Source organism: Antennarius striatus, chromosome 17 (assembly GCF_040054535.1).
Source record: "Antennarius striatus isolate MH-2024 chromosome 17, ASM4005453v1, whole genome shotgun sequence".
In the NCBI taxonomy this organism is placed as follows: domain Eukaryota; kingdom Metazoa; phylum Chordata; class Actinopteri; order Lophiiformes; family Antennariidae; genus Antennarius; species Antennarius striatus.
The window spans coordinates 3,849,981-3,877,162 of record NC_090792.1 but is presented as its reverse complement, the minus strand read 5'-3'; the positions used below and the strand labels follow the sequence as shown (position 1 = coordinate 3,877,162).

Below are 27,182 nucleotides of genomic sequence, written 5' to 3'. Positions count from 1 at the left end.
ACTGTTTACTGAATTTACACAGAAACAATACAATAATTAAATTTGTGCCGTCATGTAAACACGAGATTAGCTCTTATCACTGAAAGGAGATCATAAACAACCAAATCTGGGTTATGCTGAATGCAGACAAGTTGCATCAAAAGCTCCAAAGAGGGGAGATCAATGTATGTGTGTGTGTGTGTGTGTGTGTGTGTGTGTGTGTGTGTGTGTGTGTGTGTGTGTGTGTGTGTGTGTGTGTGTGTGTGTGTGTGTGTGTGTGTGTGTGTGTGTGTGTGTGTGTGATCAAGCAGCCTTTTCTGAAACAGCGTCACTCACCCTGAATTAAGGACTGACTATAGGTTATGGATCTATATGTATCATCAGAGGTGATGCATTCCCCCCTCACCTTCACGTGAAAAGGTGAGATGATCCTCTTCAGCCAATAGAGGGAGCAGCATTGCACCATGGTGATCATGTATGAGGCCCTAAATTTGTGGCCTGCGGGCCGGATGCGGCCCACCACCATATTTTGCGCGGCCCCCTGAACAGTACCAGAAAAATAACCACCCCGACAAAACGGGGGCTGATCGATCCAGAACAGAAAAGGCACCTTAAATTTTTAACAGACGTGACAGAAATGCTGAACAGCCTTAACTTGCAGCTACGAGGTCAGGAGAAACTCATTTGAGGTGAAACTAGCAGTGGTTTTGGACAAAGTGAAAAAGCATCCAACTTCGTCCATCTCCCTGCTACCCAAAACCTCTCTGCAGAGAACCCAGCGGTGCATTTCTCAGCTGAAAGGTGTGTGGAAACACTGGAAATGCTGAAGGCAGAGTTTGGTGTGCGATTCTGTGAACTGCATGCTAATGCAAAAGAAATCCGTTTTTTCCAGAACCCCTTTGTTGGCAACATCGCTGAAGCCCAGCCTTCTTATCAGTTTGAGTTGGTCGAGTTACAGAACTGTGATGTTCTGAAAGACGCGTTCAAGCCCTACAGTCTCATTGACTTCTATGTCGCCCTCCCAAATGACATAACAACCAGAAAGGGTTATTAATGTTTGGTTCTGGAAGACAATAAATGTTTACATTTAGATGTTTGCATTTAAAGATGGAAGCGAAATGTGGAAAGGTGTGTGTGTGTGTGGGGGGGGAAGCTAATGTCTAGATTCGTTGTGGAGCACGCTGAGTGAATGGGAAGGTGGAGTGTGAGTAGGAGGAGAAGAGTTGATGCTGGAGCTACTAGTCTCAGCCTTTATCTCAGAATTATCCCTGTGACGCAAGCTCCTCCACTCACATCCTGGCAGCTGCTCCCTGCCTGGTTACGACACTCCTCGGCCTGTCCAATAAAATTCACGATCATTTCTGCTTTAATCCATGGCTTGTCTCTTCTGTTGTTGTCAAGCAGCTCCATTAGTGCATGTTCATTTGTTCCTTTTAGTTCATCTAATCTATGCACCACAGATGCCTCAAAATGCTCACTCACTACTGCTCTGGTATTACTCTGCCACTTCAGAAATAGTTTTCTAAAGAAAAGCGCTACACAGACCACAAAACACTGGATACACAAGAGGTAGTTCAAGGACTCTCAGTCTTTCAGTATGTCCACCCTCTGTTGTATAAATGTTTTATGAGTGAATTGAGACCTACAATGATAACATGAAAGGGGGAATAAAGAATAAGATGGAAGGACAGATAAACACGGCTCCACCACCAGACGAATCATGTTCTCTTAACAGTTCTAAGAAATAATTAAAATTGATGACGCACTTGTCTTGAGTTCATTATGTAAAATCAGCACCCTCTTTACCACTCATTACCACCACACTGTTTAAAAGCCAGGAACTAGTGGGCATGAATTTTTAGAAAAGCTTCAGAAAAATGAAGATTGGATGATAACGTGGCTCGTGACGAGGAAGGCAAAGCTGCTATTTGGCTGTGAATGATGACAAGGCCCATCAGACATTGCAGCATCCGGCTGAAGGCAGTGGGCCTGGTTTGCAGAGATGGTTACATTTGTCTCATGAAATCAAATCAGCTCAGAATGGTCTGAAGGTTCGATTCCCCCTCCCCACCCAAAAATACCCGGAGTCTGAGCTGACAGTGGGAGGTGTCAGCTCACCTCCGGAGCACTGCCAACGTGCCATTGAGCAAGGCGCCATCCCCCTTACAAGTTACTCATTTAGGCGCACCATAAAGGAGCTGCCCGCCACTCTACACTCTACCCCCTCCCCCCTGCATGCATACAGGACCCCTGTGTGTGTGTGTGTGTGTGTGTGTGTGTGTGTGTGTGTGTGTGTGTGTGTGTGTGTGTGTGTGTGTGTGTGTGTTCAGGGCCTGTTCACACTAATACTGTATATGCACATATGAATTAGTAACACTATCGTGTGCCACTATTTTCCCTTTCAGGATTAATTGAGTATGTAAAATAAAAGAAATAATACAAATTTTTAAAAAATATTAAATTGTTTATCGGCTGCGATATATTGTTTTTGAACTGAAATCATTGCAGAAGCAGAGGTTTTTATACTGTATCTAAGGTTTGGAATATTGTTGTTGCTATTGTGGGATGTTGTGTGTTAACATTTGTTAATAATAAAAAAACAATCCATAATTTTGTTGGGAGGTATAGTTTGTCTGTTAAGAAAATGAAATCATTGTGGAAATATGTTCACTGACTGCATATTGCGTGAAAACAACATGAAATGTGTGAATAGTACGGCCACAAAAGACCGATGCTGTGCTAATTGTGTTTAGAGTTTTGAAAATGTGACTGCTGTTTGGACAAACGCTTGTTAGCGACTGAAAAAAAACTGTAAGGGGATTTCCATGGTAACATTATTAGAATGCAGTCCATTGATCTGCCTGAAAACTTTGAAGCTTTCATGAAGGTTTGGGGACATTCCAGAGTGTACCTTTTCCTCAAAGATCATTCATGTAATGGAAATCTCTTCCCTGAGGCCAGAGGCAAAACGACCAGCACTGAGAAATGCACATTCACCCACAATGGGTTTTTCATTCTTTTCATTGTTCGTAAGACTCTGAAATATCCCAATTAAAGTGAAATTAGATGAGGCAAGGTCAAGAATTGTGTCTTATCTGATGGAAAAATATAACATGGCTACATCCACAGCAGCCAAATCTAAGTCATTTTTATGAATAATTCCTTACAGATGAAACAGAAAACACAGTACATCTTAATGGGAATGTATATTGTTTATCATAGATTGAATACCAAGATGGACAGTAACAATTATTCGGATTATTCAGCAACTAAGAGTTCAGAGCAAAGTAGGCGCAAATGCTCTGGCCGAACTGATGAACTAAAATTACAATAATAGTATAGAACAGTTCAATAGACGATGTGACAAAACAACAACAAAAAACAACTTTTAAAAGTCTAAAGGATTTATTTTATGAGAAAAGACACTATTATACTACTGCAGTGATAGTATGACAGCAGTGGAGATGGGACTCGCAAGTTTTAACTGGCTTTACTCAGCTCTTCGCACAGGAACTGAAAAAATCACATCTCCGACTCATACCCACCTCTATACTATATTTGAATAAACTCACTTGAAAAAGTCTCAGGCTGTCACACTATCACCAACTCCACCCACAACCTGTCAATCAAGCACAATTTTTATTTACTATATATCTTGCGCCATAGAACCAGGTAGCTATTTATTCTTTTTATATGGTTTGGTATGAAGTCTGATACTATTGTTTTATCATGGCATTTCCACGAGATCCCGCTGGTAAGCATTTCTCTCATTTGAACTACTGTCAGTTTACAATGAAGTACTCTCAAGTCCCGTTTCCAAGTCTCGCGAGATCCTCCATAGATCAACACAAACATCCTGCGGCTCAGGGCTACGTCACAATAAATCAACATCAACACAGGCTACCACAATATTTAATGCAGTCAGATATAAATTATAATGATTGTTGTGTGATGTTTTACTCATTTCATCTGGCTTTTTCGTGTTTATTTTTTTTTATTTTTTGCAATTCTGTCGTACTTTACCTCCTTGTTGTTCATAAAGGGCATTAGTACAATTTTTTTTAAAAATGTTTGACGACTCCAAAATACAAATTAATCTCAAACTGAAGATCAGTTTTAAGGAGCCTTACTGAAAATTAACTGTCCTTTTCATTTTATGTGTTACTTCGGCAATTCTTTTTATTTATTTTTACTGTATTTCAAGAGGTACACATTCGATTCAATCCGAGCTGACCCGGAAGTAGTTCTCTAACAAGACGAGCTCGTTCTCAATGTGACTTACGTTTCTCTGCTTCGCCCCCAGCCTCCTCTTTTGTTGTTTAAGTTCCTAAAATGTTTCTTACTGCCACCAACTGTGAGTTATTTTTAAAATCTTTCTCTATCGTCACCGTAAACCTCGGCTCCATGTCTGTGTCGCGCTGTTTTTAACAGCTAATCTGTTAGCTAGCCTGACGTGCGTTAGCTGCTAGTTGCTAACTCTTCTTTCACAGTTTAGCCTCTCGTCGTGTTCTTCACTCCTACGTTCAGTATTTGTGTTGTGACTCCGTCTCCAACACATCGCAAACGTTTTGATTGTTTAGGTGTTTGGGCTGAGCATTTAGCGGTTAGCTTTTGCTAGTAAATACTAGCTTCTTTGCCCCACTTACAGAAACAATCGTATCGCATCTGATTTTATTCTCACTTTTGATAAATATTAGTTTTCAGACTACACATCTAGCTATATTTTTTAAATATATAGTCACTTCGATTGATAACATCCTGGCAAATGTAATCCGTTTACCTGACAGGTGTAACATATTCCGGTTACACAGGCGTACTGCACGCATGTCACGGTCATATTCTTTTGTTGAATGATTTCTCGGGAATGCGTTAATCTATTTTTTTTGTATTTATTTGCAAATATGCAAAGCATTAATTGTGTCAAGCCATTTGATTCTAATACCGTACTTTTCTTCTCCATCAGTGGCCAAGTCAAAAGCAAAGTAAGTGGACCAGAATAGAGCAAAACAATTTTAGTTCTTTTGAAATAATATTTTAGTTGTAGACAAAAATTGTAAAGCTGTTTTTCGTCAGGACCATCCTGGTGCAGATGATGAGTGCTGCAGGAACTGGCTACTGCTTCAACACGAAGAGGAATCGTCTCAAAGACAAGCTGGTGCTGCGCAAACATGATCCTTTTGGTAAGATGTGCTGACAAGCTGTTTGTTGTTCTTATGCAGGTTAAACTGTCCATAATACGTTATGTCAGTAACGAGTCCGCACTAGACATAAGACATTCTGAAGATATCAAGGGAAATAACTAGATTTTCAGAAAATCAATATGACCATATCTGCATTGTAACAGGAGGATTGTATGTTTCTATGGGAAGATTGAAATGAAAGGCAGTGGAGAAAAATGTGTCCATGATGACATTCAGAAACAAAAGTATTTGTGTATTTGATTTTAATCTGACACTGGTTAAATAACTAGTTTGAGATTAGTACTAGAAAAATTGCAACAGTGAAGAAGTTTAAATCATGCCGTAATGTCTGAATGTCTGTGTATTTGTTTGCTTTATATCTTAAGGTTCTGGTGGGGAAACTGCTACAGTAGATAACTGGATCAGATGATATTATCTTTTTAAGATATTCAGATGATAATTTTCAAAAAGCACTCCTATGGATAGTGAATTTATTTAGAGCAGTTAAGAATGAGATGTTAACTCACCTTAGAAGAATTAACATGTTATTCTAAGTGTTTATATTTACTTGTCTAACCTTGTAGATTTCACGTTTAACATTTGCTTCGTAATTCCATGTATTCTGCCACATTGCATTGTTCTTGTAGCACTGACTTCTGTCTTCCATTCAGAACTTTCTCTCTGTCTTACAGTGAACAAACATGTCCTATTCTTTGAGAAGAAGAAGATCAGATCGATTTAAGAAAGCATGGAAAACTATGGACAACATGACCTTGTTAGGTTTGAACAGACCCTTGTTTTATTGTATGGATGTTCCTCCATTCCGTGAGCGTGCTTGGATTTCCGACACCTTGAGAGGATTTCTTCCTGGATCTGTACAAAGTCTTTATTCTCTCCGGCATGATGCAAACCCTGAAGAAGACAAATGACCACTCTTGTACAATATTTAAGTTTGCCTTAACTTTTGCTGTTAGGGAGCTATTAAACAGCCCTGTGAAGCATGAGTCATTATGATTGTTTTTTACATCTTTACGACAGGTTTTTAATCACAAATTGTGTAAAATTATGTTTGAGGTAATTAAAATAAAATTTTGTCAACTTGAAGCTGTATTCAGCTTCATGTTCATCTTTCAGTTTGCTGTCATCAGAATAGCTCAGCTGGTAGGTCCTTTCTGGAGGGGTAAGACATTTGAGTGCCGACAGCCTGCACGCTCACTACCGCCACCTGATTGGCTCTGCGGGCCATCTCCTCCAGAGGCATTGTAGGATAATGAGCCATGTAAAATGCCAGCGCTCCAATAAAGCTGTCTCCAGCACCCTGGGAAGAAACAATATTACATCAGCGCTTTATTAAATTTCACCTGTGCTTCAAACAGTCCTGCTGTGTTACTCTGTAGCCAAGCGCCCCTCACAGCAGCGTTGTAATATTGAGTGTATGTGAGGAGCAATAAAAGTGAATACCATAATAACACAACTTATTAGCCCGATCTTTTAAAGTCTCATATTGTATGCTGAAGACTATAGAGACCAGAAGTATATGAGAAGGTGGAAGTTCATTCAAGTAGCTGTTAACAGTAGGTGGCACTATGGCTCAACTACTTGCACACAAGTTTCTGAAAATGTTGTGTGAGCTTTTTAAGTGAAACATAAATTATAACCTCAGACACATCACACCAACAGTAAGATTAATTAGGTGTGATAAAACACCTTTTATAGCATCTTTTCATATTTAGAATACTTGCCTAAGTAGGTGCATCGTCTGGTGATGTGTAATAAGATTTGGGACCAGTCATGAACAAACTGACCTTTGTATTTTTGTATTCTATTTCTTCGTTGGAGATCATCAGGACGGCTTTATTTCAGCTTCACTAAAACGTGCCAACGTTCTGGTTGTGGCTGTTTCTGAACAGATCATTCATGCATTTTTCTCAACTCTACTGATAGACATGGAATGTGTTGTGTGTGCCCTGGAGGAGGTTGGCTGGGGGGACAGAGGAAGGGGGGTCACTGATGGGAAAAGGCACAATGGAATGTGGCGACACGCTCATGTTTAACCACAACCCCCCCTCCCTCCAAATGATGGTTCTCACAAGTCAGCTCCATTACTCATCAACTGCTCTCAAAAGAGTTCATTGCTCTCTTCAGTACCTCTAAGACCCCCCTGCCCCCACTTAAATTGGGCAAAGTGGGGCCTGCGATTAGACCTGGGGCAGGAGGAACAGAAAGGGCAAAGAGCACAGCCCCTTAAGATCTCTGATGACCCTGATATAGATGCAAGTGAATGAAAAAAAGTGATTTGATGTATTTGCGAGGTCACCAATACACCCATTCCACCCAGGGAATGCCACTGGTGTGACTCCTGGACTGGAAGGAGTGAGATCAGAGCTCAAATATTTCACAGGCTTGGTGGATGTCCATGTTTAAACCCCACGGTGTGTTTATGTCTCCTGTCTGGGAGCTCTGCTGGGCTACAGTTGGGCTAGCATCTGGAAACAAGGCCTAGCTACAGCAGTCCCACTGGTTTGGCTCAGGCCCACTCCCAGTTCACATATTGTGGTTAAAACGATGATGTCACTCTTCAGTTGTTGGGAACTGATGACCAATGGAACACAGTGCGAAGGGGGGGTTAGTTTTGAGAACTACATTAGGTAATACAGCTCTGAGCAGCAAACAGTTTTATCTTTAGACTCATTGAGACATTTCAGTCTGTCAGAAAACTCACAGATGATCAAGTCTCTGTCAAGACAACCACCTTAGTCCAGAAAGTAGTGAAGCTCAAACAGGTCTATGAAAGCGAATATCAACAGCTAAAAGTAATCAAAACCACCATTCAAAATAAAAAATATATATTATTAAGGAAGGAAAACGACGTATGGCACTTTTTAAGGACGAAAATGTATTTAAATAATCACATTATCAGTCTGAATCGGTTCTGTACAAAAACACGAATTCTTAAATCTTTTAGAAAAGGTATGAAATGTTTAACGTTTGCCAAATATTTAGTGATGGCATCACTGAATTTATACCGTGCCATTTACCTTGAAAACTTAATGTTTGCCATCTGCATTCCCGCCTGAAAAGAAAACGTTCAAGAATTTTTTTCTTATTCAGCTGGGATTGGCACCAGCAACACTCGTGACCCACAAGGTAGACAAAGCAGATCACAGTCGTCTCTTCTACAAGAAAACGGTTGGATGATAAAAAAAAATTGAAATTCCTGATCTTCAAAAAAAAAAAAAAAAGACTCCAAATATATTCCCACAAATTCAGTTTGCTATTAGGGAATTTAAAAATTCAAGTCGAGAAAAAAGCTGGCACTGAATTGCTTTTAATATATTAGTGAAAATCATATAAAAACATTATAATGAAGCTACTTACTGATTTAATAAGAATGGACCCAATCAAATCAATCAGTCCTGATATCCGATATATCGGATTATTGAAGTTATGCTTGGATATTTCTAAGGAGAATTTCAATTATATGTATTACATGTATCGTTTCCCTGTACTGTAAACTCAGTACCACTTAAATGTAACCATTAATTATTGTGCAGATATCTGGAAAAAAAATAAAAATAAAATAAATATATATATATATATATATATTTATAAAATCATTAAATTACGATCTAAAATATCAGACTTGTCTTTGTTTTCATAAAATAGGTCATGAATTGCACAGCTAGTAACCACATACAACTAAGTAATCACAAATGTAAATCAATGATGTAAATATTCTATAGCTTTATCAGGTAGATATGAGGCCTGGTTTGAAAAGGTCCTGCAGAAAAGGAACGGATCTGTAGAAGTGTATCTGCAAAATCCTTTCCAGCTATGTTTAATTATATAAAATAATTTATTTCCTATTAAAATTTACAATCTGTCATCTTGATTCCAAACCCTGCGCGTGTTTCACTTCAGTGTTTTATATGTAGCAAACCTTGCAAAGTCTTTTCTGGTGGCTGCCTGTGGCACAGATGACATCGTCTTCTAAGCGGCACGCAATATCAACACAACAGTGTGGTTAACAGTCTATTCAGATCACTTTTGATCTCCCCCATTTGCTATTATTCATTATCAATACTTGATCTACTAACATGACGCTCAGATAAAAAAAACTCAAACTGCAGGACAGTAAATAAACCTTAATTAAAAAACCCCTCCTCATTCTGATCAGTTCTTCTGACTGCCACAAACAACGTCGGTGCCGTCTTACTAAATCCTTCCTGAGCCGGGCGTGACGCTGCTGCTTGAGCATGAGACTCAATGGGGCTGACAAGCGCCACCCCTCCAGCCTCGCCTCCGCTGCCCTCTGCACTGTTTGGCGAAGGTCACATCTGGACGCCTGTCAGTCAAGTGACACAACTCTTTGCAGCGGATGAGCCTTGATGCTCTCACTCGCTGACTCTGTCCTGTGCGTCTCGATCCCGTGTCGTTTCCTCTTCTCTTGTACTCAGGTGGAAATTAGAAATTAGGATGGCAGGTGTGTCTTCGAGGAACTTAACAAATTAAGAGCGTGTCATTTAGGAAGTTCTCTTCAGTGTGATATGTTTTTGTGTCTGTGAAAGCACCGAACATTTTTTACTTTGTTTTACAGTTTCAAATCCGCTTAAATTTTTTTTTTTACAGTAAACCAAATCTGTTTTTAATTTTCTCATATAGATCAGATTGAATTGAGAGAATAAGTCATCTTTTGTCTTTTTAACTCTTATCACTGACACAACTTGAGGGAAATTACCTTTTTTTATTGCTTCTGATGGCAGTATGAACAGTACTTAAAATCAAGAGAAGACAAACTGAGTAGTTAAAACACGTGGCAAGAGCTGCCAGACAAAGGAGCACCTATAGAACCATCAATAGAAAATCAGAGGACAAAGACAACAGCGGCGCCCATGTGCTTTGATGGACAGATGATATCTGTGAAGTGTAGTGCAGAAATGCTGCAGCGCTGAGCTCCACAGAGAGAGAACACACAAAACCTATAGGAAGTGCTTAAAGAGCACCACACTGCTCAACTTTACAGTCTTCTGACCACATTGAACACTTTGAGCCTCTAGAAGCTGTGACTGTAATTCTCACCCAGGGGCTTCCTGCAAAACGGACCTCCACCCTGATCTGACAGATGGAGCTGTGCACCGTTGGCTGATGAATCCTCCAGCCTTTGTCAATGAAAGGCATCCTGGGAGAGCAAAAGACCTACAGAGGGGGCAGCGATGACTCACAGCGGCTTCCACGTCCGGAAGCTTCCAATAAGCAAACCACCGGACGTGACTTGTCTCGAGTAACGAGAGAGGAAGATTCAGAAATGAAAAACACGTTTAATCAAACCGAATTGGGCTCTCACATCTTTGGTACACCTTCTGCATCGTCTCCATCCTCTTTCAATCTTATGTGCGCGACACATCGGCGCTGGCCCATTATCTGGGCTGCTAAACATCAGCTTGTCAAGCATGTGCAGCCCATTACAACCTGGTGATGTGGCAGTTTTCTGATTGTGTCATGCTGACCCATGATTTGCACGGTTGAGGAATGCAGTGCTGAGGAGGTATTCCCTTTGGCTATCAGGAGCGAATCATCCCACTGGTCCTTGCATGCCTCCAGTCATGGGAGAAGACTGGGAATAATTTGAGTGTCCAGACCCACTGTGCAGCTGTAATGTCTGGTTTAGACGGTGCTGTCTACCTTTAGACCTACACAGTGGACCTCCCGGTGCAGTGGAAACCGAGGCCACCCAAGTCTTGCTGAGGCTGGGAGGCACTGTGTGTGTGTGCATGTGTGTGTGTGTGTGTGTGTGTGTACGTACTACAACCTCATCTATACCAAATGGACCAGGCTGTGATCTCAGTGAAGGAAACCTGCATTCAATTTAAGATTTAAAAAAGAAAGGATGATGGGGAGACCTGAAGTAGATGAGAGGATTTGCTTTGTCATCCAGATTTCGGACCTTGACTCAGGCCATAATTGCTGTCATGTAAAAAAAAAAAAAAATATATATATATATATATATATATATATATTCAGACAGTTGCAGGAGAGGAAGATATTTTTAGTCAAGAGGAAGCTGAATTAGATCAGACATTCTGGAGACAACTACACAGCCTGTCCGGAGACAAAAATACATAATGCACCCAAATGAGAATGGTGAAAAGTAAATTTGTTTGTCCTGATTAGCAGATGGTCAAGCCACAAGTGGATCCTGAACAGTAGCCTTGCAAAAATATTGAGAAACCGCAAATGACTCACTGTGTTGACTTAGAAGAATTACAGCCTAGAATGCGACCTCAGTGCACGAGCCGATATGAGCGAAGATGGAAAGTTACAGCGAGAAATAAAAGGACAAATGTTTTTGACTGAATATCATCACAAGCAGAGCCGTAAAAACTTGAGGTAATCAAAAATTTAGAGCCTCAGAGAGCTAAATAACAATCATGCTCACAACCTGCTGGGTTTTTCCTCTCTCTGGTTAAAAAAAAAAAAAAGGCTTTACTGGAAGAGGAATTATGATGTCCAAAAGAGTTAAACACTCCAGAATTTATGGATCCATCAAAGACAAGAAAAGGGGGGTCTGGGGTTATCCAGCAAGTCCGACCACAGCTTTCTGCTGACTGATGCAAGCTTAAGAGGTGAATCATGTGAGGGGAAAGGGGTAGGGGGTGGGGTAAGTTCTCCTGGGGGGTTACTGGAAGGCGGTGAGAATGAAGATGGTGAATAAGGTGAGTTGTTTGTGTCTGCTTGGAAACATGGGGCCAGGGAGGAGGTCGAACGGCGTTCAAGAAAGCCAGACCTTTGTTCTGTAAATGCCAGCATGATGCAGTAGCTGCTGCTCAGTTCCCCCTTTGGTGTGTGTCAGAATAAACACACACTCAGTTTTTACTACTTTTCTTTTTTACCGTTTCATAGTCTAATGTTGGGCTTGAAATAAAACAGAAACCACATGCTTTCTTTTTTGGATTAGAAACAGCATTTCAAAATTACAGCACTATAAAACCAGTTAAGGAGGGGGGTGTTCAATCAAAGTACCCATTGCACAAGGAATAAAATTGTTCAATCAGACCTGTTTCACACAAAGAAGCATTTAACGCCTCTGTACAGTGACGTACATGCTCACACTGAACAGGAAATCAGTGACGACTACAAGCCACACGGACCAGCGTGAAATGAGTCAAGTAGCGCCGGCCACTTCAAAAGATTAGAATCAGGGAGGGGAACCACCACCGGTCACAACAGCCCCCGTGATCTTACGCCGTTCCACTTGAGCAGCAGACGGATCTGTGGCCCGACCAGCGATGGGTGCCAGGAGCTCAGTGGGCTGTGAGGAACAGGCAGATAAAGAGCGCCGTCTGACAACGCTTCGCGGTGGAACAGAGCCTTTCTTGTTAAAATTATTCAGTTTTTCACGCCAATTCCTCCCCGTGTTGAAACTCTGGAGAACTTTTTTAATTTTGAAATATTTTTCACCTTTTAATCCACCACTCTGATGACTGCAGTCATCTTCTTGAGTCATGAAAAAACGAGTGAACTGACAAGTACATGAGGTTCTCATGATGTGTACTCCCATGGACTGGATAAATGTTCAGGAGCTAAATAATGTCTCTGAACATTTGAGATTAACTGATCCTTTAATATTGGTTTATATATTTCAGTTAAATTTCAATGCATTTCTTCACGAACACTTCTTGTTAACAAGATGGACACATTTAAAATTTTTATATTTGCATGCAGGTGATAATAGAGGAAATTAGAGTTTGTTGTAAGTCTGGGTATATGTGAAAAGTGTGTTGTAAAGTGTGTTTTCACAGCCTCTCTTATCGTTTATTATTTATTTTATGTGTGTGTGGTTGTGTTTGTCTTATTGGGGTAGGATTGGGGTGAATCAGGCCGGTGATGGCACTGTGTTCTGCTTTTTCATTGTTCAGTTTTGCTGTAGAAACTAAAAATATTTAAACACAAATCATGACTGCATTATTAATAAATGTGATTTTTCCATTATTATCACTTTAAAATTACACACACAATTCTATATATTTTTGATACGTGTTTGTGTGTCTGCGTGTTACTGTTGGACTTTGGAGTATTAGCAGAATGAAAACAAGATGAATATATCCTGTTGATCTTTTCCCTTTTTTCAATATTCATCTATTGATCACACCAATCCAGACACGTCACAGGAGCAGATCTGTAGGGCTGCACTTCGGACCAGTGGTGTTTGAGTTCACTGCTAAAGTCAGCAGGCTAACATGCTGACGTCAGCATTAACATTTGGCTATTATCGCAAACACAAAGTACAGCTGATGATAATGACATCACTAATTATTCATGTTATTCTTCAACTACGAATGACAAGGGTTAAATTACTAATTGTTGTTTGACATTAAAAATGATTAGAATTTCTCATATATTAATGAATAATAAAATAATAATAATACTGGCTTATAAAAGCTTTTGTGATTCACATGTTCAGGACAATGAATATTATTGAAAAAAAAACATTGACATAAAAAACGTTTTTAACATAAACAGATAATTACATAGTTTTTGAATAATTTTCTGATTGTTTCAGTTCTTTCCAAAAATAATTGAATAAATAAAAATAAATTACCCGGAGACAGGAAAAGGTAAAGCGTCACCTGATGATTAATTGACAGAATAACATTAATATCTCCATTGAATTCATTAAAAAACATGTTAAAATTAACGTGCAGTATATACTAAATGAAAAATCAGAATAGAATAAATTGCCCTTTGGAAACAGACTTTTTTGTAGAGATCTAACAGAACAGAGTGATTACAAAACCAATCATTACTGTGATCTCAAGTTGCTAGCTTAGCTAACATCATCTGAGGCTTTTTCTCCTGGCATTTCATGATGTGAAATAATAAAAGGAGTACCTGAAGAAGGTATTACAGGTTACACTGATTCATACCCACACTGCACACGTGTCACGCTTACCGTGGTGTCCACGGCTCTGACTGCAGTAGCCGGTACGTGCTTGGGGATGGAGTCCTGTGCCTTGAGGACCACACAGCCCTCCTGACCCAACGTGATGATGACTGACCCGCAGCCTCGCTTCAACAGCTCCTGACAGACCAGATGAGCTTCCTCTACGTTAGCCACCGAGGAGCCCGTCAGCAGCTCAGCCTGGATGAAGATGGAGCATCAGAGGAACAGATGAACATTTATAATCATCCATGATGAAAAAAAAATCATCTCAGGTAGTGCTAGATGAGGAGTGTACACCATTCATCCTAAACCTGTCATCTCGTCTAGCTCAGGGAACAGTTAATCAGGGGTTAGGCATTAAAAAGAAAGATAAGGTAAAACCTTGTAAAAATGTGGGATACAGGGAGAGCTCTAAAAATGGAGATGTATGATGGAAACTCCCCAAGAACAAATATATAACAAATACACTTTTCTCTTTAATGATAAAAACCAAAACGCTTTTTCACAACCATGCAGTATGTCTCCAGGTAGTAGTTCCACAGAGCTTTTGCTTACTTGCTATAGTTTATGATTTGGCATTAACTGCTCTGGGATGCCAGCTCTTAATTACACACTGACCGTGGGCAGAAAAGCTCATAAAAAACACACACACACACACACACACACACATACACACACACACACACACACACTGTCTGTTCAGGATTTTCTGGATCTGTCAGAAGTCTGCGGGCCAAATGCGTTCAAAGAGCAGATCCTCCAACTACGCTAGTTCATCTGGCTCTGAAATGACTAAACAGTGACAAAGCCGCGCTCTGCAGCTGATGTCTGGAGAACTTCAAGGAAATTCTGGACCACAGCAGCTGTCTCCGTGGTGACTGGCATCCTTAACTGCAAGATCAAGACTAGAGAAAGTCATGAGACGCACCAGCCCCTGTAGGAGTGAATGTTACCATAAAAACTAAAATATAGACAGCAGGTTTTATTTGGAATATTAAACCTGCTTCTTCAATAATGAACCTCAACATCTGCCTTAAAAACTGTGACGCTACATATATTCACAAGCTACAACGTTCTCGTGTCCTACAGTGACTTGTTAAATGCTCATCTTTATAACTGGTGTAAAATCAGAGCCACATGCTCGTGCTTCACAGCAGTAATGCATCAGATCCCTTTTGACCTCATTACTTACTCGGTATTTTGCATCTGGAGTAGAAACTGTATAATTATTTTTTTAAATATTTATACTATACAGAAATACAATTACACCTTCATAATAACGATATAAAACGTTGTGATGCTTGTATTTTTTGCGCTTTTTCAGATTTTAAGAGTCAAATTCATGTTGAGGGCTAATTCTCAAACCTAAACCATTTGCATTTTTTCACTTAACACCTCCGCATGCAAACAAAGCCCTACACTCCACTCAACACGCAACTAACTGTCTATTTTTACTCCCGGTCACACTCTGAATTTCATGTTTAGTTCTCTCCATTGTTCTGTCTCCAGTTGTTTAACGCAGACGTATCACGTCTATTACAGCCGCACTGCAATCATGGAAGGAAAAATCTATTTACACATTAGTAAGTGACTCATTATTTTGTCGCTTACTTTTAATGTATTCTAACCAAAAGGTGGAGATTTGCTTTCCTTTCAAAGAATCAGACATTGTTCAAAAAGCCACATGAAAGTGTCTGGAAAGCTATGAAGGGACAAACAGTGTTACTCATGAGCTAAAAACAGTCTAAGGGGGAACTTTCCCTTTAATTTACAGTAATTAGAGGTCTATAATCAACACTGTTCTCAACAGCGGTATGGAAAACTTACACGCTTTAAAAATCCCAGCTCCCTTCTGGTTAGTGTTGCTATCTTTTCTGTGCGAGATCCCGTTCGCAGCCGCAGCTCTGAGATGTGGAGCCTGTTTGCAGGTGAGCTCCTCAGGTGGACATCAAACATGATTCCCTCCACTGTAAAACACTTCAGCATAGTATGTGGGCCGATGATCAAAGACGGCCTTCACTCTGTCATCCATAACCCCCCCCCCACACCCACCCCTCAGCCTGAATACAGTACAGTGAGACCACACACAAATGCACACAGCACAAAATGTGTGCCATCGCTCACCCCACACGGGACAGGTCAAGGCACGGCTCACGCTCGCACTGAAAAGGGGTCTGAGGGTCTGAACCCCCCCCCCCCAACACCTCCCACCCTGCCGCTTTTGTGATCTGTCAAAGTGAACAATGACCTTAGACAGTTCAAAAATAAACCGCAGAGTGTATCGGTGCTTTCAGAGCCCGCAGCCAGCCCGGCGCTGTCGGATGCCAAGAGAGAAAAAGAGCCGTTTTGTTAGTCATCAGCTTCACATCAGGGCAGGGAATCAATCTACCTCCCTCTGTGTGCAAGAATATGAGAAAGTTGTGTTATGTCTCTCTTGTTGTCTCCCTCTCACACACACAGCATGTACCTATTTTTTAAAGCATAAGCAGGAAATCTGTTGACACGGTGGGCGTATTTAGAACAACGTATACATTCAGGCATATTGCCCTTGGGTGGAAGGAGTGTGCTGTCATTACAATCCTTTTTTTATTCAATATATTTTAGACTTCTGCTTTTTAGAGTGTTTTATTTTTATGTTCATACTTTGTTCTGTGTTTAAGTATCTTTCTCCTGACAGCATGTTAAAGTCTTCTTCCTGGATGAGGGACTTTATTTGGTGTTGTATTTTAAACATTGCTGCATATCTACTAGAGCATTTTCAAAATATTAAGTACGTAAATATAATCCAATAAAATCATTAATAATCAGAGAATATCAAAATCACCTCTCTGTATATGTAACATGTGTTAATAAGGCACACTTTGGTCATGAAAATTCATTTTAAACTGACTTGAAAAATTAAACAAGATGGACAGAAGCCATCCTCACTTTATTTGTGACAGGGAATAAAAACACATAAATCCTGTGTTTACACATCTGAAATTTTAAAGATTAAATCAATTTTTATTTTAATTTTAAGATTTTAAAAATAATTTATGTTCTCTGTAACAAATAAAAAACCCAAACATATATGATATATAAAATATAAAGCATGCCCAGTAATTTTAACTCTTTCGAATAAAGTATTACTGCTTCTGGCTGCTGAATTCTTACCGTATCAGAATTATAGAGAGTAACATTACACAGTGTGTAACAGTAATATTGACTGTTTTATATCTGTTAATATTACAGCTTGATGAAAGGTCCTAAAGGCCCTTGTGTTTCATAGCACTGATGTTAATGAGTTCTTAAAAAAAGTAAACGCATTTTGGTTTAGAAAATAAGAAAAAATATAAATAGCTTCCTCAATTCATTTCATAAACTCTATTAGAGGAGCTTTTTTTTTTTTTAAAATTACGGAACCTCTGTTTACTGGTTACTAGATTTAAAACATCTAATGTATGTAACAACTGGTTAACGATCTTCACATACAGCAACAATCACTCCAACTCAATACCAGTAAAATAAATTCATTTAAAAAAAAACCCTTAAAGTATTGATGTTACTACAAAATGGAATAAGGCCTCCTTCTGTTTCTGAATTGGCCGGTCCCAAATTGTCCATAGGTGTGTGTGTGTGTGTGTGTGTGTGTGTGTATGTTTGTCTGTCTCTGTGTGGCTCCATGGTGCACTGGCGTCACCCCCGGAGTTAACCCTGTCTCATGTCCTAGGCCAGCTGGGATAGGCTCCAGCTCCCTGTGACCTGCGACAGCGGGGAAAGCGCTTCAGATGATGGATGGATGTTTTTGAAATTTGGTGAATTTTGAGCAGAAAAGTTGCTATGATGTCACAGTGAAGTTCAACTCTGACCTTTTGGACATAAAGTCAGGATGGAGAAAAAAGATCTGGACACATTTCCATGAAACTTGTTGAAGGAAAATGTAAAATGTAGAATGAGTGCTTTTTGCAGTTAGGTCATGAAATCCTGAATTATGGCCGAAAACATTTTTTGCAAGGTTGCAGTGACCCTTTACAGCAAAATTCTAATCAGCAGGAGGTTTGTTCCATATCTTAAAAAATTCCCTCAAGGCGCTCCTAAGTGATCATGTTCAGAAGAATGGAACAGATCGAACACGAGAAAACATTTGAAAACAAGACCTCGGTTTATTGAAGACACCACCGGAGGTGAATGAGGATGCTGTCTTCATTCGGCAGCAACACCTGACTCACTTACTTCAGCTGGAACTATGAGACGTTTAGACTGTAACAATATACAAACTGTAGATGGATCTCCATCAAAACGCAAAACACTCAAGAAGAAAAAGGATGCTATCAAGACACACTAGTCTTGTTTTTATTCATGCAGCCTTGATCATGTATACAGTAGGAGGTGTTTTGTAAAGCAGCTCCCATTGATTTTGGATGTTTTATGGTGCTTTTGCATCAGGAGCAGCTGCTTTGTGTTACATTACTGTCACATTCAAGAAGCTCTTCCAACGTTTGTTTTGATTGCAGCTCTAAAAAGTCTAATGAAGTTAGGCACAGTAATTCACTCCAAGCAGCAAATGTGGTTTAGTTACGTTACTTTATTATGGATCCCCCATTAGCACTTGCATATAAGCGTGGCTATTCTTCCTGGGTTACTGCCTTTGTATTGGATACACTGACCTGAGGAAGAGGTGTATAAAGCACATTTCTTGGTCTTACACTTCCCCCGTCCCTAGGTGTGATATCTTAAGTGCTCTCGTCACCCCTGTGTTCAAAATAATACACAATATGACTACCCCTCCATGACCCGCTCTCACATTGACATGTTTTCTTTCCTTGACTCTCCCTCTCATGTCCTCACACCTGGCTGCAGCTTCTCTCCGCCCCGCATCACCACATCAAATAGAGGCTCCCGGCAAACTCACATCTACTTCATCCCCGGGGGGGGACGTTGACTCAGCCACAGAACACATCTGCCTTGTTTTTACTACAATTCCCACCAATCCCTGCCCCCGTCACTCATCTGTCATCACCTGCCAGTCAAGACATGAGCCGCCACGACACCGGCTTTTACTGGTAAACCGGAGGGTTAACTAATCCACTCATCCTGCCTGAAGCCTGACATGTTCTGTTAATGGCTACGGTGGGATATTGATGTGCAGTCAGGGGTCGTGACCCGGGAGGTATGGCTGCATCACTTTGAAAAGGTGTGCGTCTGTGTGGGCGCTCACATCTCAAACCTCTGCTCTTTCATTCACTCCGTTTCTAGTTGTGTGCGGCTCCCTGTACAGTTGGACATTTGAACTGCTTTTTGTATCGACTCCATATATATTGAGTCTGACAGTAATGACCTCATTGACTAGAAAACTAGCACAGCTAACTAATTACCACTAATTACCACATGCTACTTTTAGGACAAAGAGCAAATCTATAATCAATTGTTGGTTGCTGGGGTTACAGGTAATGTAGAAGCCCAATTCATGCTCGACCCATTCACTCTGTAGGATTACCCACTCCATGAGGCTGGAACGCCAATATTAAAACCAAAAACTATTTCAATTCATAAATGAAACAAAGCCGTTCATCTAGTTCCTGTCAAATGGTAAAAACTGTATTTTTCATCTACGTAGTGAAGACTATCATCTTTATTGCTTTAATCGACCAATAGTCAGTGCATTTTATTCTTATTCTAGTCACATAAAAACAAACAGCTTTTAGCTTTAGTTACAGGAAAGTGTAATAAAAAGTGCAACTTTAATCTATTCTGAGTAATTGGGTTATTATAAGCACTTCAGTCAAATTAGCGAAGCCAAAATGAATTATTTTGTCACTTCAGTTTGGGATTAGGTTGAGAGTTTGAATCTTTTTTAAAAGACAACTGTCAGACTCTTTCCTGGAGGAAGCTTCTGAGAGAACAACTTAACGCTTCCATAGTTCTGTCCTCCCAATCTTAGGTCAGACAACAGATCTGCATATCAGGACTGCCGCCTACCCCAGGCTTTCCCATTTTCGGTCCAAACTCACCATCTTCAGGTTCTACTTCTCACCCACACAGGCTCGTGTAACTGGGGTAGCAGGCAAGACATGCATTTTCTTTAGTTTGGACATATTTGGGCAGTTTTAGTCTTTTACCACCCGTGCAGTCACCAAATTGATATTTAACTGCTCAGCTGGAAGAATAAGATACACAGCTGGATATTTTTCAAGCAACTCATGCATCTCTGTTTAATATTCCAAAAACAAGTCGAGACACTTTGACGATCCATCCAGAAAACAAAACTGAGAGTTGTTGAAGTTTGCTAAAGATTTAAGACTGTGCAATTAAGTACCAAATAAATCAAATCACACACCTTACAAAGAATTCTGCTTTTATCTCTATCACCTATACGTCCTTAAAGTACAGTAAGAGGCTGGTCAACGCACAGCTTGGCTCACTGTGACATCATGCACTTATAGGGAGGCAGAGTTATTGTATACCACTCTATGCTTGTGTGTGTGAGTGTATGTATGTTTGTGTGTGTTTATGTTTGTGTGTGTGTGTGTGTGAGTCAGTCACCTCAGATTCATTACAGCAAAACACATCAGAAGCTCTGTAGAAACCTGCATCCAAGTGAGGGATTGCTGGCGCTGGGTTGAATATTGTCTTAACTGTAAGAAGAAACCAGGCAGGGATCTTTTCAATCACCACAGAGTCATTTATCACAATATAAAGGACATTCAAGATTAAAGCAATAATTAGACAGGTTTAAAAAGAATCATTGTTCTCGATTTAACGTCAAGTTAAAGTTGTCATTCTGCCTCATTTTGATATTTCCCTTCAGTGGCACATCTTCCAGTGTTTCTTTGTCAAAGTCTGGCATAACCTTAAGTAAACTGGTGGTAAGAAAGGCGAGTAAGCCACCACTGAGGGATGCTCTTGCAGGCAAAGCTCAAGAGGAAAAAAAAAAAAAAGATGCCCTATAAATGATTAAATTAGCATTCCCTGGAAAAAAAAGCACCAGGAGATAGAGGGAAAAAAAGAGCAGACTTCCTGTTACCGCTTGTGATGTGCTGTAACCCCCTGCAGTTCCTGTATCGTGTGTGTGGAAAAGAGTCACCATGATGAATATAACCCTATAGATGTGTGTCAGTGTGTGGGTGAGATGAGCTGTGACCCTTTCTGTGTATATTGATGAGCACAAGAGAGGTGGAGGGTGTTTGTCAGTAATCCTCTATACGTGTTGCACATCCCTGTCTCATGCATATTCATGAGAGGAGAGCATTAATGCTGCTAATACTGTGATTTCTGTGTATGTGTGAGGATAAGCCCAGCTTGACGAGGAGATTAATTCTGATATGTGTGTTTGAAATAAAGCCTCGTGCGAGTGAGTGAATGAGAGGGACATATATGTTCGCCGTTGGTGACATCAAAGTCTGCAGCGTAAAATCAAACGTGTGTGTGTGTGTGTGTGTGTGTGTGTGTGTGTCGTTGCTTAGAGAGCACGTGTGTTTGCGTGAGCAAATAAGAGAGCAGCTGCGTGGGTTTGTGGAGGGCTTTGGCCACCTGGCGTTTTGAGGTGCTGGGCTGCTCATGAGTGAAAGCGCTAATAATGTCTCTCAACACACACTTAAACTAGACTGTATAGAAATTCTCTTCTCCTGTTCTCCGATGTGTTTCTGTCTCCATCCCTCTGCATCCGTTCATCTTCTCCAAACATGTAGTCGTGGTTTTGTATTTCTGGTTTTCGTAATCACCAACAAAAGGAAACACTAAGTAGACACTGATGCCAGGTCCTACATCTGCAACACCCAGAATGCACACCTCCAATTTCATACAATACTACATCAATGCGTCAAGAGCATAACACACGCAATCTGTGTGCTGACACCATGATGACATTCCTTTAGTCAGATTTGTCTCATGGTAAATTAAATGATATCATCGAAATCACTGATCCTGGAAACCTGCTCCTGACATCTGGAATCATGTGTTTGTCATCATCAGTCATCAAATTATCAGCGAGAACAAAACTTTCCATAACTGCTAATATGAACACATTTTCATCTGAATTTTGCAATCAAATAAAAAGACTTCATCTGTATCATCTCTGCACCATATTAGCAGAGACACCTCTCTGTTACTGCACTGTGACTCAACACATGACCATCCCTGACACAGATTTTATGATCTGGATCCAATTCCATTTACAAATACAGGTGGAACATAGAGTTGCGTCTGGGTATTTCCATAGTTATTGGTCTATTACTATTATTAATGATGTGAAAATGTTAAAAAGAAAAGCTTCAAGGTCAGGATGGCACAGTGGTTTATCTGTGCCTCAGGTACAAGGGCTTTGGTCCTCCTGCAGTGGCCAACGATTTGATTTGGGCTCACAGATCTTCGTCTCAAGTCGAGCCCCCACTCTCTCTCACACTGCCTGTCACACATCTTCAACTCCTACATGTTGACGAAACCAAAGAAACGAACCGGATACAGCACCAATGAATGAATTCCAATTACAATGCGCCCTCGTGCATTCACGTATTAAAGCTCGTGATTTCACCTCATTGCATATTTTTGGTAGGCAGTCACATGATACCGTACACGTAGTCTATTGGCTGACGGCATCCGGAAGTGCGCTCGGTTCAGTGAGTCTGAGACTTACGTGAGACACAAAAGTGCTTTAAACAGTCGATAAGAGTGTGGAAAAAGGTAATACAGATAGAAGATGGTTTAATATCAGTAAGGAGAGGGTCATAAACGCTCAAATTACCGTAAATAATAAGATAAATAGTTTGTCGCTCTATCGCAAAATACAAAAGTATCCTTTAGGTTGGGACAGGGTAGGATTTTGGTTAGAATGTTTGCACACTGCTGCTTATAGTAACATTCTTCAGATGAGAATTTATTCATAATTAGTCGTCAGGAGAGTATTTTCAGCAGTGAGTCATTGTAACCCTCAGTGTGTGTGTGTGTGTGTGTGTGTGTGTGTGTGTGTGTGTGTGTGTGTGTGTGTGTGTGTGTGTAGGGAATCTCTTGTAGTGTTTATTGACGTGTTTCTGTTTGTAAGAAGCACAACAGAAACATTGAACTTGTTAGAGAAATTCTATTTGGGTTTGGTTTTATTTTCCAGGTAACTGATGAGTAAAAGTTGTTTTTTTCTTTAAGTTACCTTTTTTAATTCCATCAGTCATATTTAGAAACTAATGTGAACAAATTGGATGCATTTCTAATGGGATATTAATAAAGAAAAAGAACACCAACCTTCTGTAAACATGGCCACACTGCAGTATGGTAACTAAATGACCGCTAAGGTTGTACTACATTTTCATATCATTAATATTCATTGCTTGTTTTACTAGTTGATCCATTTCTCCTTCTGTCCTGATTGATGTTATACATGATGTTCAATTCACTAGTGAGATCTAACCAATTAAAACATGGTTTGATTCAAATCACAAGCCCAGGAGTTCATTCCCACAATCCCTCGGGCTTTATTTTTACCGTACTCCTTTTTTTTTAAAACTATTTGCATTTTTCAGAATGTACAGTAATTTAAAATTCAGAGCTAAGCATACTGTAGTAGCGTTGTGGTTTTTTTAAAAACATGATTACACAAAATTTGCATTCAGTTGGATTCCAAGCCAACCACTGCTGAATGAGAAGGTTTGACGCTGCTATTAATTGGAATGACTAACGTAAAAACGTGATCAGTAATAACCATATACCACAGAGAAAGTGATTGAATCATATAAAAATATTTGTCACGTGTGGTCCGACTGTGTGCAGTAGGGCTGAACTGGTGGGACTTTGTCTTCTACAAACTCACCTGCATGGCAACTGCGTTAAATATCCCAGTGACGCAAATGTATCAGCATTATGCTTGTGATGTGAATATGTAGGACTGCTGGGGATGGTAGTTAACAATATGTACGCAAGAGCAGCTTGTGTGAAATTCCTAATGCACTGATGTATGAAGAACTCTGCCTCTCTTATGCAAGCGGGTTCTCATGTGGATGTAACATCAGCCAGAATCAGTCTCATGGCACTTTGTTTTGCTCTCCAGGTGTTAGCGAAGCACCATAAGCACACACACATAAAGTAATCACACACTCACAGCTGCTGGTACAGATGTGGCAATATTGGGATGTGTGTCACTGAGTCATGTCTGGTAGGGGAATGTGTCACCACTCTGGGGTTTTTCTCCGACCAAAGTTCAAGCTTGGTTGAATTTGAGTTGGATGAGTGATTCAAAAAGTATAAATATCCTTTAACTGTGGTTCATTTAATAGACAAGGTGGAGGGAAAACAACAGGAAAACAGAGAAAGACAGAGATCAGTTACACACACACTTTCATCCACACACACACACACAAAAAAAAAAGAGTCATCAGTGAGTATGTGAAAGAGCTTTAAAAGGCTCTAATTGCATCTGATGAGAAATAAGAAAGCAGCTTCTTGGTCCGACAAGGAAGGGGAGGAAGACGTGGATAAGACGGAGGAAGTAAAAAAGAACGAAACTGCACGACTCCTACCATTTCCTCACTTCTTAAAGGGAATTTAAATTCATTTACTTCTCAATATTAAATGGTGGATGGAAATGAATGAGGTACATTAATACGTATTCTGCAGAAAATTTTAAATAATTACAAGGAGAACTGCTTCAGAGGTTATCTTGACAAGTGGTTCGAGAGCTGGCATCTACAGTATGTGTGGCTTCTTGGTGACATTTGCGTAATTTGAGCGGCGCTTCACCCCCGCGTCGATAAATCCCGGCCACCAAACCCATTAACACCCATTCGCTCCAGAGAACTCCATTTACGCAATGTTCAGACACGGTACCGCCGAGGTAATATCTCTGCCAAGCATCTTTGCTCGTATTCCATTTCTGCTGGCGCTGTACCGCGAGCTAAATTCTGTGGTACAGTCGATGGAGTGAAGACGGGGGCTCAGGGAAGGCGGGTGTTGCTGGGAGAGGCCATCTGGGTATCCCATCTGCAACATGGTTATGGCTGCGACTCTTCCGTTCTGGCAACCTGGAGCGAGCGATTATTGACGACAAGCCCTGATGATGGGGTGAAAGGCTCCCCAGACGTCTCCAATGACGTGGAGGGCTGCTAATAATAGGGCGTTGTTAATGAAAATGAGCTTAGTAACCCGGTTACCATCAAAAAGGTGGCAGGAGGAAAGAACGAGGGATTGAGGTAGTTTAAAATAGGTTCTGCTTATGCAAGGATAAAAAGATCATTCTGACTTTTGGTTTAGTTCGCACAAACAACAAACAATCACAGATTTTATTTGTTGACCAGTCACATGTTACTTGATAAATGTATTCCAGCCCATTTCAGAAGTGTAACTTTGGTACATAACACTTAGTCATTTAGACACAACTCCTCATTAAAAACTGTGTTTTCCCAGTATAACTGGCAGTGAGGTAGACAAGTTGATCTTGAACGATGTGCAGCTGTAAGAGCCTCTTTGAAAAGATGTAACTTATACAAAAATATCATATCTGAAGGAAAAAGTGAAAAATACCTCACTTGAAGACTGGGTGAACACCAAAGAATAGCTAAAACCTACACAGACTATTTTAAATACATTTGAGAAGAAAATGACGTAATATCAGTGGGGCTATCCGGCCATGCAGAAAAAGCATTTTTACTTGTAAAAAAAATCTTAAAATCAGTTGGAAAGAAGTAGAGTAGGTAAATGTCTGAACAAAGGTGAGTCAATGATCAAAGAATTTTAACTGATTTAAAGTTGGAAAGGCACACAGTCTGAAATGATATTTTATTAATGAATTACTTTGGGGTTTATTTTTGGCCCATTATCAGCATGAGCACTGCCCCGATTTGTCGTCATGTCTGCCCATGGGAAAAAAAGGTTACATGAATACGTCATTCCTCCCAATTCAGAAAGAGTGCTGCTGTTACCAGATCTGTTACATTAACCAGCTGACACATTGAGCTTCAGGATGTCTTATTATTCCATCCAGTGTTGGAATGAATTCCTGTAAAACACCTCATTGTTTCTGTGAGTTAATCAGTGTCATAACAAACATAACAATGAACTAATACGTACAGTATAATCCAACTAGACATAGCTGATATTTCAGTGACAACAACAGAGTTGTGTAGTTTTGTTGAAACACTTTCAGCAGTTTTAACCTTATTTTAAAGTTTTTTTGCAAGTTTTAATTGAATATGATGTCATATAAACCAGGGATTCTCACACCTGACACTCCTGTCCCCCAAAGTCACTCCACAGATGAGGGAACCCGACTATGTATACATTCATACAAGTTGGTGAAGCATAAAAGTTTGAGGGCAGACCTACTTAAGAGTAATCCAAGCACATTGTTGCGTAACAATTATTATAAATAATGTTTCTAATAATTACATTTTTTTATAGATTTGGAGAAATCATCTCCCGACCCCATCATTGCTGATATAAAGGCAATGTGGAGTTCAAATAGTCTCCAATTTCTGTACTTTTAAATTGCCTTAAAGCCCGATGATCACGCTGGCGTGATCAGAGCGCACAATGTTTTTAAACCATCCTAAGGTAGGGGGAATGATGCCACAGACATATTCACGATGAAAGGATTATTGACAGCCTGGTTCATAGACTGAAAATCTGATTGTTTGTAATAATTGTTCAAAGGTTAGTTTCTCACAAAAATGTATTATCTACTGTTTATTTTTCAATCAGATTTGCTTTATTTCAGAGATTCTTGTGCTGTCAAACCAACCGCAGCCTGGAGCTCTATGCTCAAACGGACATACTTATGCTGCTACAGACAACAACAGGAAGTCTGAGTCTGAAATAGAAATAGCTGTGCTTTATTGCTAATTAAAATGTTTCTAATTCCATCCAGATAAATAGATAGCATTGAAAGATTTTCATTTTGCATTTGGACAGAATTTTTTTGTGAGTTGATCATCAAATCTATTTCATCATGATATCTCAAATCAAGTTGTTGGTTTTTGTGTTTTTTTTACTGAGCAGCATTGAGACCATTACGCACTAAGACCATTCTTCCATCCAGGAACTGGTCAGAATCTCTTCCTCTTAGCTTGCTGATTTGTTAGTTTAACATTCAGTTCCCAAAGGGGGTAACCACTTTCCTCCTTTCT

At 40.0% G+C, this 27,182-nt stretch overlaps 2 protein-coding genes across 3 annotated transcripts in view; one reads left to right on the top strand and one right to left on the bottom strand.

Annotated features, from left to right (window-relative positions):
* The first annotated feature begins 4,193 nt into the window (after positions 1-4,193).
* Positions 4,194-6,163, top strand: mrpl33 (mitochondrial ribosomal protein L33). Its single transcript, XM_068338382.1, has 4 exons — positions 4,194-4,333; positions 4,943-4,961; positions 5,053-5,159; positions 5,852-6,163. Exons 1-4 carry the CDS (start codon positions 4,312-4,314, stop codon positions 5,899-5,901), a joined length of 198 nt encoding a protein of 65 aa, XP_068194483.1. The 5' UTR covers positions 4,194-4,311; the 3' UTR covers positions 5,902-6,163.
* Positions 5,851-27,182, bottom strand: part of rbks (ribokinase) — a 34,440-nt gene continuing 13,108 nt past the window's right edge. For both annotated transcript variants that reach the window (XM_068338379.1, XM_068338381.1), the window contains 3 exons: positions 20,623-20,714; positions 14,110-14,298; positions 5,851-6,477 (listed from right to left, as the gene is read on the bottom strand). In XM_068338379.1, coding sequence (XP_068194480.1) covers positions 6,304-6,477; positions 14,110-14,298; positions 20,623-20,714 — 455 coding nt within the window. In that variant the 3' untranslated portion in view covers positions 5,851-6,303. The remainder of the gene's footprint in view (positions 6,478-14,109; positions 14,299-20,622; positions 20,715-27,182) is intronic.